At 48.0% G+C, this 13,815-nt stretch overlaps 2 protein-coding genes across 2 annotated transcripts; one reads left to right on the forward strand and one right to left on the reverse strand.

The window, feature by feature from the left end:
* Positions 1–461: 461 nt before the first annotated feature.
* LOC118671229 (glucose-6-phosphate 1-dehydrogenase-like) lies at positions 462–2,092 on the forward strand. The gene is made up of 2 exons (XM_036339148.1): positions 462–477; positions 537–2,092. The coding sequence occupies exon 2, from the start codon at positions 545–547 to the stop codon at positions 2,090–2,092; it is 1,548 nt and encodes a 515-aa protein (XP_036195041.1). The 5' UTR covers positions 462–477; positions 537–544.
* Positions 2,093–10,846: 8,754 nt separating this feature from the next.
* LOC118671234 (beta,beta-carotene 15,15'-dioxygenase-like) lies at positions 10,847–13,527 on the reverse strand. The gene has a single exon (XM_036339159.1). The coding sequence runs from the start codon at positions 12,821–12,823 to the stop codon at positions 11,159–11,161; it is 1,665 nt and encodes a 554-aa protein (XP_036195052.1). The 5' UTR covers positions 12,824–13,527; the 3' UTR covers positions 10,847–11,158.
* Between the last annotated feature and the right edge of the window lie 288 nt (positions 13,528–13,815).

Genomic DNA, 13,815 nt, shown 5'->3' on the forward strand with positions numbered 1-13,815 from the left:
GCCCACACTTTAGTCCTAGTCTCTCCAGCCGCCGCATCCAGCCCGGTCGCTCGGCCGCCCCGCCCCTGCAAGGGGAGGAGCCACGACGAAGCGATTTAATAGGGCTGGTTGGACCCCGGCCGCGACCTGTCTGACCAGGAGGCGGGGCCATCCGTAAACGGGGGCCCAGGAGGCGTGGCCATCCGTAAACGGGGCCCAGGAGGCGGGGCCATCCGTAAACGGGGGTCCAGGAGGCGGGGCCATCCGTAAACGGGGGTCCAGGAGGCGGGGCCATCCGTAAACGGGGCCCAGGAGGCGGGGCCATCCGTAAACGGGGTCCAGGAGGCGTGGCCACGCCGCCAGCGGATGTGGAGCTCCTCGCGAGGGCGCAGGGCAACCCGGGTCGACAGAGAAAGCCGGTTGCAGGGGCCGGGCCAGGCCTGTGCTGGATGAGTGAGCGAGCAGCGCGGAGCTGCGGCCCCACCTGCTAGGCATCAGGTACGCGGCACAGCGGCGGAGGGGCCAGCAGCCTGACTGTGGCTCAAGAACCGGCGCAGAGAGCATCATGGCAGAGCAGGTGGACCTGAGCCGGGCCCAGGTGTGCGGGATCCTGCGGGAAGAGCTGTACCGGGGTGATGCCTTCCATCAGTCCGAAACACATATCTTCATCATCATGGGGGCATCGGGTGACCTGGCCAAGAAGAAGATCTACCCCACCATCTGGTGGCTGCTCCGGGATGGCCTCCTGCCTGAAAACACCTTCATCGTGGGCTATGCCCGCTCTCGCCTCACGGTGGCTGACATTCGTCAGCAGAGCGAGCCCTTCTTCAAAGCCACCCCCGAGGAGAAGGCCAAGCTGGAGGAGTTCTTTGCCCGCCACTCCTACGTGTCTGGCCAGTACGATCAAGCAGCCTCCTATGAGCACCTCAATGACCACATAAACGCCCTCTGCCAGGGGTCCCAGGCCAACCGCCTCTTCTACCTGGCCTTGCCCCCCACTGTCTACGAGGCCATCACCACGAACATCCGAGAGACGTGCATGAGCCAGACGGGCTGGAACCGCATCATTGTAGAGAAGCCCTTCGGGAAGGACCTGCAGAGCTCCGACCGCCTGTCCAACCACATCTCCTCCCTGTTCTGTGAGGACCAGATCTACCGCATCGACCACTACCTGGGCAAGGAGATGGTCCAGAACCTGATGGTGCTGAGGTTTGCCAACAGGATCTTTGGCCCCATCTGGAACCGGGACAATGTCGCCTGCGTCATCCTCACCTTCAAGGAGCCCTTTGGTATTGAGGGCCGCGGGGGCTACTTCGATGAATTTGGGATCATCCGGGACGTGATGCAGAACCACCTGCTGCAGATGCTGTGTCTGGTGGCCATGGAGAAGCCGGCCTCCACGGACTCGGACGACGTCCGCAATGAGAAGGTCAAGGTGTTGAAATGCATCTCAGAGGCACAGTTGAAAAATGTGGTGTTGGGTCAGTACGTGGGCAATCCCAAGGGGGAGGGCGAGGCCACCAAAGGGTACCTGGACAACCCCACGGTGCCCCGGGGATCCACCACTGCCACCTTCGCAGCTGTTGTCCTCTATGTGGAAAACGAGAGGTGGGATGGGGTGCCCTTCATCCTGCGCTGCGGCAAAGCCCTGAACGAGCGCAAGGCCGAGGTGCGCCTGCAGTTCCGCGACGTGGCCGGCGACATCTTCCAGCAGCAGTGCAAGCGCAACGAGCTGGTGATCCGTGTGCAGCCCAACGAGGCCGTGTACACCAAGATGATGACCAAGAAGCCCGGCATGTTCTTCAACCCCGAGGAGTCCGAGCTGGACCTCATCTACGGCAACAGATACAAGAACGCGAAGCTCCCCGATGCCTATGAGCGCCTCATCCTGGACGTGTTCTGTGGGAACCAGATGCACTTTGTGCGCAGTGACGAGCTGCGGCAGGCCTGGCGGGTCTTCACGCCGCTGCTGCACCAGATCGAGCGCGAGAAGCCGCAGCCCATCCCCTACGTTTATGGCAGCCAAGGTCCAGCGGAAGCAGATGAGCTGATGAAGAGAGTGGGCTTCCAGTATGGGGGCACTAACAAGTGGGTGACACCCCACAAGCTCTGAGCCCTGGGCCCCTCCCCACCCCCTGTTGTTTTCTGCCCTCCTCCTTTCCCCCCCGCCCCACCGCCTGACCCCACATGGAGGACTTCGGGACCATAGGCCTCAGCTTCACATTCCCGGCAGCGGGCCCAGCTACATTCCTCAACCACCGGCACTCGAGCTGTAACCATCCCTGGCCACCACTGGCCCCGCCTGAGCCAGCTTCTGTCTACGGGACTGAGCCCGAAGGGAAGGAAGAAGAATGGCCCTTCCGTTTGTCCCAGGCTCCTCCTAGGACAGGAGTCAGTGACGAGGGGGAGGATCAGTGGGTGGGCCTCACTGGGCCAGTGGCCAGCCGACCCCTCCACTGGCTGTGGGCAGGCTCCTCAGAGCCCGGGGAAGGGCGCCAGCGTGGCCATACCAGTCTAAGGGCCACTCTACATTCCTCATCACCCGCTGGAGGGGACTCCATGCTGCCCAGCAGTCGCCCATGTTTTGAGCCCCCTGACTGTCCCTGTGCCCTGCCAGGCCAACTCTGCACTCCATGGCCCACCCCCATAGGTGTCCCTCTTGCTACTAGAAAAGCAGAAGCAGCAGGTGGGATGCTCCACCTCCGCCCTTCCCATTAAATCCACAAACACACCTGGGAAAAAAAAAGAAAAAAAGAAAAAGGGAGTGACAGTTACATGGTGTTTATTTAATCAGGGGAAGAGACTCATCACTGTGACATCCTGTATTAGTTTTCTATTTCTGTGTAACAAAATGCCACAAATTTAAAACTCCATGGCTTAAAAACACCATTAACTCACAGTTCATAGGTCAGAAGTCCAGGCACAGGGTGGTTGCATTCTCTGCTCTGGGTCTTTTCCAGATACAGTATCTGCGTGATATCAAGATATCAGCAAGTGCCCCGCCAGCGTGGCTCAGTGGTTGAATGCCGACCTATGAACAAGGAGGTCACAGTTTGATTCCTGGTCAGGGCTCATGCCCATGTTGCAGGCTCGATCCCCAGTGTGGGGCATGCAGGAGGCAGCCAATCAATGATTCTATCTCATCATCATCATCATATCTCTCTCTCTCTCTCTCTCTCTCTCTCTCTCTCTCTCTCTCTCTCTCTCTCTCCTTCCTCTCTCTGGAGTCAATAAGAACATTTTTTTTTAAAGATGTCAACAAGGGCTGTGATCTCACCTGGGCTCAAAGTCCTCTTCCAAATTCACTGGGTTTGGGGCAGGATTACTATCCTGACAGCTGTAGGACTGAGAGCCCCATTTTCCTGTCGGCTGTGGACTGGGGACTGAGTTCAGCTCTTCTGAGCCACCCTTCTACACACACAGTTCACAGAATGAAGAAACATGTTGCTTTCTTCCAGGCCACCAGATGCATTTCTCTCATTTCCCCTCCTGAGATTGGCTCTGAAAATCCTCTGCTTTCAGAAAGCTCATGTGATGTGGTTAGGCTCACCAGCATAATCTCCCTTTCTTAGGATCAACTGTGTCATAGAACATAACTTCATCCGACAGGAAAATCCATCCCAGTCCCAGTGCCAGGAGGATGCGGGGGGGTGTCCACCAGGGACTGAAGTCTTGGGCGCCACCTGGGAGTTCCACTGGCCTGACTTGCTTTCACTACACCTGTCACTGGAGGAACAGCTGTACTTAAGGAGCAGGAGGAAGAAGAGGACCCTGAAAAGGAGATAGAGATAATCAGTCAGAGAAAAACTGGGAGGAACTGAAAAGTATGATTGACTCACATGAGAGGCAGGATAACATGATGATTAAGATCATAGGCCCTGGAGCTGGGCAGTTGCTCCACCATACACTCACCAGCTGTGTGCCTGCCTTTGGTCTAGGGACATTGACACTTTACAGTCACTTATCTGAAAGGGTTGCCAATGGCAATAGCTATCTCACAGCACTGTTGTAAAGATTAAATGAGTAGATGTATGTAAAACTGGTAGATAAATGTCTCAGAGAAAAATAAGCACAGTATAGGAGTTGACCAATATTTGAAAGGATTAAATTACTTTTGTATAATACTAGCCAGTCAAAAATATGATTGTCATTCTCACTGGAAAATGAAAAACAATTTTTTTAAGTCCTCACCTGAGGACATGTTTCCATTGATTTCAGAGAGATGGGGGGGTGGCGGAGGGGGGAGGGAGAGAAAGAGAGAAAAACATTAATTGGTTACCTCCCATAAGCACTCCAACTGGGGATGGAACCAGAAATCTAGGCATGTGCCCTGATGGGGAATTGAACCCACAACTTTTTGGTGTATGGGACAACGCTCCAATCAACTGAGCCACCTAGCCAAGGCAAAAAGTTATTTTTATATCATCAGTTCCCACCTAGCACAGCCCCAGTGACATAGTAGACCAGCGGTTCTCAACCTGTGGGTCGCGACCCCTTTGGCGGTTGAACGACCCTTTTACAGGGGTCGCCTAAGACCATCCTGCATATCAGATATTTACATTACGATTCATAACAGTAGCAACATTACAGTTATGAGTTAGCAAAGAAAATAATTTTATGGTTGGGTCACAACATGAGGAACTGTATTTAAAGGGCCAGAAGGTTGAGAACCACTGCTTTGGTATGTGGGCCAACACTCTAACCACTGAGCCATTGTCAAGTATTAGGTAGCTAGCCTAGTTCCTTTTCCTGTATTAGCTTTTATTGTTGAAGCTCAAAAATGTCTAAACGTCTCTGGTATCAATGGTATGTGAAAACATAAACTACAAAGAAAGAGGTTATTATGGCATTAAAATTCCAGATACTCTGAGATTCAAACTCTTTGTAATGTCATAATATTGTAAGAGATATTGGGAAGGACAGAAAGTACGGAGAACTCACTCTTGGTGCATGTCAGAGCTACACACGGTTCAGGATCCAGAAAGTCTAGAATACTGTTGCACTATTTTCTGCTGATAAACACGGGAGGGGCTAGAGAAAGCGTCCGAAGGTTGAATATCACAGAAGTGAGTCTGTTGTTTGGAACACAGCTGCCTGCTTAAACTTGATCTTTAGACACTAGCTCACACTCTACCTGTTGGCATTTTGTGGCCTTACTACTGAAGAGAAGACTACTTTGAGAACAGTCTTAAATCTTCCATGTATAAATTAGTGCTGTTTGCATTTACTCTCAGGGAGGTAGCTTCGTCCACCTTTAAACAGAAAGAAAAGAAATGAAATATCTTAAAGAAAAATGACCTTTTAAGTATGCCTACATAAAAATAGAAGTTTTTAAGAGGCATGGGATGAAAAATGGACCTGAGTATTAAAACTACATTAATATGCTTGAGAAATAGAAAGACAGGTAGTTTTTTCACTTGACTGCTGCTAATGCCAAACCAATGTTTTTAATATTAACAGCATTGAGAAAATGTGAAATAAAGCTGTGAATGCTCATGTCAGTCACGTATTTCCACCTTATTTTTCTACATTCTTTTTTTTTTTTAATTCTCACCCAAGAATATTTTTTCTATTGATTTTTTATTAGAGAGAGTGGAGAGAAGGGGGGGGGGGAGAGAAACATTAATGTGAAAGAGACACTTCAATTGGTTGCCTCCCTTATGTGACCCGACCAGGGCTGGGGATCGAGCCTGCAACCGACTGAGGTACATGCCCATGACTGGGAATCAAACCTACACCGCTTAGTCCACGGACCGATGCTCCAACCACTGAGCCAAACTGCCCAGGCTGTTTTTCTACATTCCTAACAGCCATTCTGCACCAAAGCAAAAATAAAAATAAAAATCCTTCTTGTGTTTCCAACTTTTCATCTTGGTTTGGAGGTTCTCCAGGAGGCATTTCTTGAAAGCAGGCTACTCTCAAACTTTAAAAAGATGCTTGAAAGATGTTGTTCTTTTTTTTTTTTAATAAATCTTTATTGTTCAGATTATTACAGTTGTTCCGCTTTCTTCCCCCCATAGCTCCCCTCCACCCAGTTCCCACCCCACCCTCTGCCCTTACCCCCCGCCCACTGTCCTCATCCATAGGTGTACGCTTTTTGTTGCCGGGTCAAAAGTCATACACATGGAAAATGTAGCTATTTCCATCCACAACGTGTCCCTGTGTTCGGAAAGGTCTCTCACGACTTGTTCACTCTCTACTCAGAAAGGGTACGGAGACACGTAACGGCTTTTTAAAATAATGTATCCTCTTATGTTTAAAATGAGGATTTCGCTACCAAAAGTGAGGAGAAAGCAACACTACAGCCGCTCTCACCCCTCTCGCCCTTCAGGTGATAGTTGTGCGTGGGGCTGCGAGCTGGTTCGCGGGCCGTTGACAAAGCTGTCTGGGCGGCTCGTGCGGTTCGCGGTTCCGCCGGCTTCCCAGGGGCCATCGCAGCCTTGCAGGGGTCGTCTCAGCCTCACGCAGCCTCACTAGGGCCATAACAGCCTCGCATGGGACATCACAGCCTCACAGGGACCGTCGCAGCCTCGCAGGGGCTGTCGCAGCCTTGCAGGGGGCGCCGCATCCCACATTGGGGGTGAAGGTGCGAGTCAGAAGCTCCTCTTGCTGTCTTTCCTGCTGCTCCCTTGTGTATCGCCGATGCTGTAAGATTCTGAGAGCAGTCTGCAGGTGCTGGACATTATACTTTAACTGGTCATCACGAAGTTTGGCATTCTGTCTTTTGTTGGGAGGCTCCTTGCTGGACAAAATCTCCAGGTGTTCTAGCTGGCTGAATATCTGGTATACTTGCTTGGATTTCGTTTTCTACTAAGTGCACAGACTGCTTGTCTGCCATCTCCCGGCGTCCATGTGAGACTGGATCTGGTGGACCTGCTTGTGCGTTTGCTGGTACAGAGGTTCCGTGTCGCCGGCCCAGCTGGGTCCGGCTCTGGCTTCCTCCGAACCTGAGTCTGCTTCTTCAGTGTGTCCCTTATGGATGCGAGGAGTTGAAATCTGCAGTTTGTTGGGTTAGGCTGCAAAAGCACAGGTGGTTCCTTTTGTGCCACTGGCACAGCTTGGGTGGGGATGTAAATTGAGTAGGGCAGGGTCTCAGAGAATCACCAGGGTGGAGCAAACAGCAATGGTTGTCGTCAGCATTTCTGCAACTCCTTGCCTCTCTGCGACTCTGCATCTCCGTGTCCCCGAGTGCCGTGCCCCCACAGCAACAATGATCCCTGCGAGCAGCTCTGCGAGAAAGCCACCCTCGCTCTCCCACCCACTGCAAGACAGTCCTACCTCTCCCCGTAGGGGTCTGGGACCTCAGAATCTTGCCCCAAACAAGCTCAGTGGATTCGAGAGATTGTATCCCCTTCCGATTGAAAACAAATGCGCATCCAGTTGCAGCCTGCCTGGCGCGCGCCTCCGTACCTCTGTTCTTGGCGCCTCTGCACCTCCTACTCAGTCTCAATGTGCTTCTTTCTTTCCTTCCAGTTGTAGAACTTCCACTGGGCCAGCTTTCCCATGGTTCTGGATGATAGCTGTTTTGTCTTATAATTGGTAGTTTCAATGTTGTTGTGGGAGGCAGCACGCACAGGTCTATACCTTATGCCACCATCTTGGTTCCAGATGTTGCTCTTTGTAGTGTTGTGAAAGGAGATGACTGAGTATGGCTAAGGAAGGAAAACTCAGCAATTCATTGCACATGCATTTGTTGAGCACCAACAATAGAGTAGGCAGTAAAGTACCACGTAGCAATTTCGAGCTAGTGGTGATTTTAGCTATGCCCCTCTGCCCAGAATACTTTTCTCAATGATTCAGGTTAAACCCTCTAGAATCCAGGAGGGAAGGAGAAGGGAGAATCCTTATTTGAGACAGACTTCCATGGGGCGACAGTGCTACTCCTCTTGGGGATGTAATATTATGTTCTTCAAGTGTTCTGGAGTGAAAATGAGCTCGGGCCTCCGGATGGGTCCCCACCGAGGTAACAATGCCCACAACTCCAGGACATGGAGACAGAGCAACTTCTCTTCACCCTAGACCAAAGTCCTCTTTCCTGAGATAAAATTGCCATGATGTTTCTTGGCCTGTGTTTCTGGAAAAGAAGAATTCTTTTCAAATTTTGACACCTGCTGACTTTTGTAGAGAAGATGGTAAGGTTTTAACAATTATACTTTTTCCTCTCACAGTTTGTAAACTCTTCTCTGTGATGCAGGGGCGTGGACACCTGAAATGCCCTTTCCCCAGGTTGGGATTTAGTGGTGTGGCTGTTACTTGGGGCATCCCTAAATGAGTGGCAGGTGCTATACCTTAGCCAGCACCATCTCCCAAGGCCCTTCGTTTTTCAATAGGGTGGGCTAAACCCTGGAGCAGCAGCCTGAAATCCACAGAACAGGCTCAAACCGAGATTAGACACTGAGTCACAAAGCCACAGTCTCCTCAGATCCTTTTGGGGGCTTGCAGGAAAGGAGTAGAGGGAGGACAGGAGCATGGCTCACCGATTTAGCTTCAGCTGGCAGCTCCCTCATTTCCAGATTACAAGAACCACTACACATTGTTTTGTCTCTGGATTCAAGGCTGATCAAGAGCATTAGTAACCAGAGCTTTCATGCGATGCTTTGACTGAGCTAGGGCATTGCAAAATGTAATACCCTGCTTTTTTGTAAGCAGTTGCTTGCTATAGCTTCAATTCCAGAGTGCATTGTTTGTCCACGTACCCCAGTGTTCCTAAAGTAACGGTTTAGATGAAATGAGAGCCAACTGCTAGCATAACTCACCAGTAAGGCAGAAGAAACCTCTGGAACGCGAAGGCAGTTGGCATCTTCCACAGGTGAAGGGGAGCTCTGAGTTTCATTTATAGCCTTTGGGTGATCATTTAATACCGCAACTGTTTAACCATAAAGGTCAGGGATTCAAAGACATCCTTCAGGCACAATCTTATTTCCATATTTTCATTATTACTTCTCTCTAATTTTGCTTTTCTCTTGTCACTGAAAATTTGAAAATTTTAAAATTAAGAATGTAATAACTATCCATTTTCTCCCTAAAAATACACATCTAGAAAGAGATCTAGAGATTAGATTTCATCAAGCCTTTTTCATAGATTTTCATTTATTTATATATTTTTTATAAATGAATGAGAACAGCAGATGACAGCTGTTGTGTTTTTAATTTGTAAATCATGTCCTCTTCTAGAAAGTCACTGGCATTTCTTCAAGGACCAAACTGATGCCAAATTACTTTCATGTGTATCAGCTCATGTATTATGTAAATGTTCATACCTGTAATACAAAAATATATCAACTTTCTCTTGTGTAGTATTCTTCACTGTCTAGAAAGAATCAGATAAGTTGTTTTCTAAACTCGAGAGACATTCTTCAAGGCCTTAAGAAAATAGGTGCCAACTAGACATGATAACAAAGAATCCGACAGAGTAAAATGTAGTGGCAATTAAAATCACTATGATTTATGGAAAATGTGATTCTCAAAAAAAATTACAATTTTTCTAATCTTAAAATCTTGTTTAGTTTGATTCAGTTATTCATGAATGCTCAGCATTGATGCTTCAGTAAGCTTGTCACTTTATGAAATGCCCATTTCCCTGAAAACTTCTTGATTTGAGGGGAGAGTGTAGGTTATATTATGCAATCAGTTCCCTCGTGATCATGGATAGGGAGGGGGAGTCAGAGAGAAGGATGAAGGATGACACTTTTTTTTATTGGCTTGAGTAACGGGAATAATGGTTTGGAGCAGTTTTGGGATAATATCAAATGCTTAATTTGACAGTATTACCTTGAAATGCCTGTTGGCCATACAGGCAGAGATATCAAGAAGGCATTTGGATATGTATCTGATCTTCAAAAGATTCAGGCTGAAAATATAAGTGTGGTAATAGTGACTGATATTGAATGTGTGTGTGTGGATTAGAAGATGTTGGTAAGGTGAGGAATAAGGGTCAGAAGGAAGGGCACAGGTATACTGCTCCAGGTTGTTAGAAGTGCCATTTTCTGTTAGGAAATACAGATAAGATAGAGAGATATTTGGTTTTCTGTGTGTTTATTATAGACATTTATTTAACTTGAACTGGAGATAATCCAGGAGACTATGTAGTCTAATTTGATTCTTTTTTTTTTTTTGAGACTTTAAAGTTTTTATTATTTTATAGTATGTCATGCCTTGCATAGAATGACCACAAAGCAACATGCCTTCCTGGCCACATAATTTACTAACAGGGCATGGTGAGAAGGCTGGAACTCCCAGACATACAATGTAGCCCACTGGAAAGAATGGAGGGAGGAAAGGGAGAGAAGGGGACAGAGGAAGAAGTAAAGATAAATGTTTATCTCTTCTCTGTCATTCTAAGAGCGATGAATACATGACAACATAATTTCTGATTCATGGTCATTGTCTTTATAGGAAAAGAGCTTTCTTTCTTCTTTCTTTTCTTTCTTTCTTTCTTTCTTTCTTCTTCTTTCTTTCTTTCTTTCTTTCTTTCTTTCTTTCTTTCTCTTTCTTTCTTTCTTTCTTCCTTCCTTCCTTCCTTTCTTTCTTTCTTTCTTTCTTTCTTTCTTTCTTTCTTTCTTTCTTTCTTTCTTTCTCTTTCTTCCTCCCTCCCTCCCTCTCCCCCCCTTTCTTTCTTCTTTCTTTCTTTCTTTCTTTCTTTCTTTCTTTCTTTCTTTCTTTCTTTCTTTCTTTCTTTCTTTCTTTCTTTCTTTCTTTCTTTCTTTCTTTCTTCTTTCTTTCGTTCTCCTCACCCAAGGATATTTTCCATTGATTTTTAGAGAGAATGGAAGAAAGAGGGAAAGACAGAGAGAAATATCGATGTGAGAGAAACACTTCGATTGGTTGCCTCCTGCACATACCGACCAGGGCCTGGGCCAAGGAGGAGTCTGCAACCGAGGTACATGCCCTTGACTGGAATCAAACCTGGGACCCTTCAGTCCAAGGGCCGACGCTCTATCTACTGAGCCAAACTGGCCAGGGCAGAAAGGGGCTTTCTTAGAAGTGCTAGAGCTATCAATAAATATTTGATCAATGCTCAAAGTTTTTATGGCCAAAATGAAATGAAAGAAAGATACTGATAAGCTCTATCTCCAAACCTTTGTCTCAAAGCAAACACCGAAAGAATAAGCACCAAATGAAAGGAAGGACCCAGAGAGGGATCACACCTGTGTCCCCGGGAGCCTACCCATGGGGCCGCTCACACCTGTCCTGTCTGCGATGAAGCCCTGTCCTGGACTTCCTGGGAAGGGGCCTGCTTCCTTGGGTCCCAGTCTGTGTCCGGGATGAATAACCCGTGGAGATCCAGGTGCATGTCCACATCAACATATGCGCGAGCTAGTTCTGCAAAAGTTTTGGCATCCAGAATAAGCAGAAAAGGCAGCTTTTGGGGATCGGAGGAGACAATGGCCGATAAGAGAATTCCGTCATCCTCCTCTTTGCCATCTGGTGTAGGCACAAACATGGGTTCCGACGGCCAGCAGTGCTGCTCCTCTCCCCATCTTAAGAACGACTTTGTGAGAATGTCATATTTTAGTATCTTGTTTGGGATGGGACTCCTTTGAACTTCAAAAGCAAGGACATACCGATATCGCTTCCCGTTGTGAGCATAACTGATCCGAGGCAGGTCTAAGCCTTCACAGAGCAACTCTGGTTGGCAGTAGACTTGGCCATCTTTTTCCTTCAGGGCTCTTGCTGTCGTAGATGCCAGTTTGATTAAATTTGAGCCCACTTCTGCATTCTTGTCCGTGCAGAGGGGCACGGCGAACCTCTTGAGGGTGGGGACAGGGACGATCCTGGAGTTCCCTTCGAAGCCTTGTTTCAGGTTGGCCAAGTAGAAGCAGTTGTACAGGCTGCTGTCCTCGTAGGCGATGACGTCAAACAGAAGGCAGCCGTCCTCTTCGTAGGCGTTGATGTGATGAAAGACCACCATAGGGTCCGTGTAAAACTTGGTGGACACGAGCTTCCCAGTCCTTTGGTTGACAATGTGAATGTAAGTCTTGTCCTTCCTGTGGAAAGCCAGGCAAGAAGCCCAGCTCACTCCCCGGATGTACGCAGTTGCCATCTTGAGAATATCCAACTTGAAGGGCTGCTCGAGAAAAATGATGTAGTTCTCGGTGACCCCGAAGCTGTGGTAATAGCTTGGGGAGAGGAGGGAGCGGGAGGGGATGGAGCAGAGCACCTCCGTGTGCTGCAGGGGGCTCTTCCTCTTCATCCTGTCTGGTGCTGCGGCAGGGATCTTAAAGATCACATATTTTGTCTTCCCCTTGTCCACAACGGATGTGCCTATGTTGAGAACATTTCCAGCCGAATCATAATGAGGATGTGCTGTTGCCAGATTTATACCCACATATTTACGATAATCAACCTTTTCCAGAGTTTCCAGAGTCTGTGGGTTGATTTTCCTGATGTAATTGGTCTCCGTGGTCACATAGACGTCTTCTCCACACTTCAAGAAGTTAATCAGGCAGTTGTCTGTGAAATCTGGGATGGTGTGGGACAAGTAGGTAAAAGCTTTGGACAATAGGTTTTTGCTGGGGTCTGGATAGGCCATTGTTCCAAACTCTGACACCACAATCCTGTTTGCCTCCATATTGGCGTTGTAGGTGTCACTTCTCAGGTATCTGCTCCTGTAATAGACTTCACCATCTCTAATTGTGAAGCTGTGGAGCAAGGCTAGGCCATCAAACCAATGGTTGTATCTGGTCTCCCCCACAGTGTGCTTCCCAGGCCCATTTCGAAGCAGTGTTCCCTGTAGCCAGGTTGGGATCTTGCCTGTCACTTTGGCCCTCACAGGCTCTGGTTGTTCTTTCTTATTTCTGCCAAATAGTACCTCCATCGCACAGGCCCCAAGGGAGAGTGACATTGACAGTGAGCAGACGCTCCTCTGTGTTCAAGGCGACTGCTCCCTGGCTCCTCCTTGCGCCTCCGGCAGCTTCCCTTCTGGTGTGCCCTGTTTCTCCCTTGGCTTTTCCCTCTCTCTAATTTGATTCTTTTATAAGTGCAGAAGCTGAGGTTCCAGAATGGCTAGCTTGAGTTAAATTAGGTAGCTATAGAGAAGACTATAAAAATAAAAGGCACAGCTCCCTAATTCTGATGTTGACCAGTCATCCCTAAACATAAAAAGGAAAAACAAAAACTTGAGTGGTCACATTGGCTCTAAGGTTAAGTGGGAATTCTTATCTATTTGGGGGAAGGATGTGATGTCCAGTGTGGATTAAGACTCTCCCAATATTTTCAGGCTCAGCATTTTATTTTATTTTTTAAATCCTCACCTGTACATGCCCTTGACCGGGAACTGAACCCGTGACCCTTCAGAACTCCAGGGTGACAGTAAGGGCTCAGAGAAAGGCTTTATGGTGTGTCATTGGAGGCTGAGTTTCTTGCCAGTCAGGATTTCCTTATCATGCAAAAGAGCAAGCCATCTGTCATTAAGGTCCTAGTTCAGGACCATAATAGTTGACATAAGGAGTCTTCTTCCTTTCACCCCAAGACAATGTATGCAAGCCACTGATTTTTTTTTCACTTTTATTTATTTATTTATTTTATTTCTTTATTAAGTTATTACATATGTGCCCTTATCCCCACATTACCACCCATCCCCCCCCACTCATGCCCTCACCCCCCTGTTGTCTGTGTCCATTGGTTAGGCCTATATGGATACATACAAGTCCTTGGGTTGATCTCTTCCCCTTACCTCCACCCTCCCCTACCTTCCCTCTGAGGTTTGATGGTCTGATCGATGTTTCTCTGTCCCTGGATCTGTTTTTGTTCACCATAGCTAAGATTTGGAAACAGCCTAAGTGCCATCAGTAGATGAATGGATTAAAAAACTTTAGTACATTTATACAATGGAAT

Source organism: Myotis myotis, unplaced genomic scaffold (genome assembly GCF_014108235.1).
Source record: "Myotis myotis isolate mMyoMyo1 unplaced genomic scaffold, mMyoMyo1.p scaffold_m19_p_1, whole genome shotgun sequence".
In the NCBI taxonomy this organism is placed as follows: Eukaryota; Metazoa; Chordata; class Mammalia; order Chiroptera; family Vespertilionidae; genus Myotis; species Myotis myotis.

Bases quoted from the DNA above. Each gene is read 5' to 3' on its own strand.
- LOC118671229 (XM_036339148.1), top strand. From the start codon at position 545: ATGGCAGAGCAGGTGGACCTGAGCCGGGCCCAGGTGTGCGGGATCCTG.
- LOC118671234 (XM_036339159.1), bottom strand. From the start codon at position 12,823: ATGTCACTCTCCCTTGGGGCCTGTGCGATGGAGGTACTATTTGGCAGA.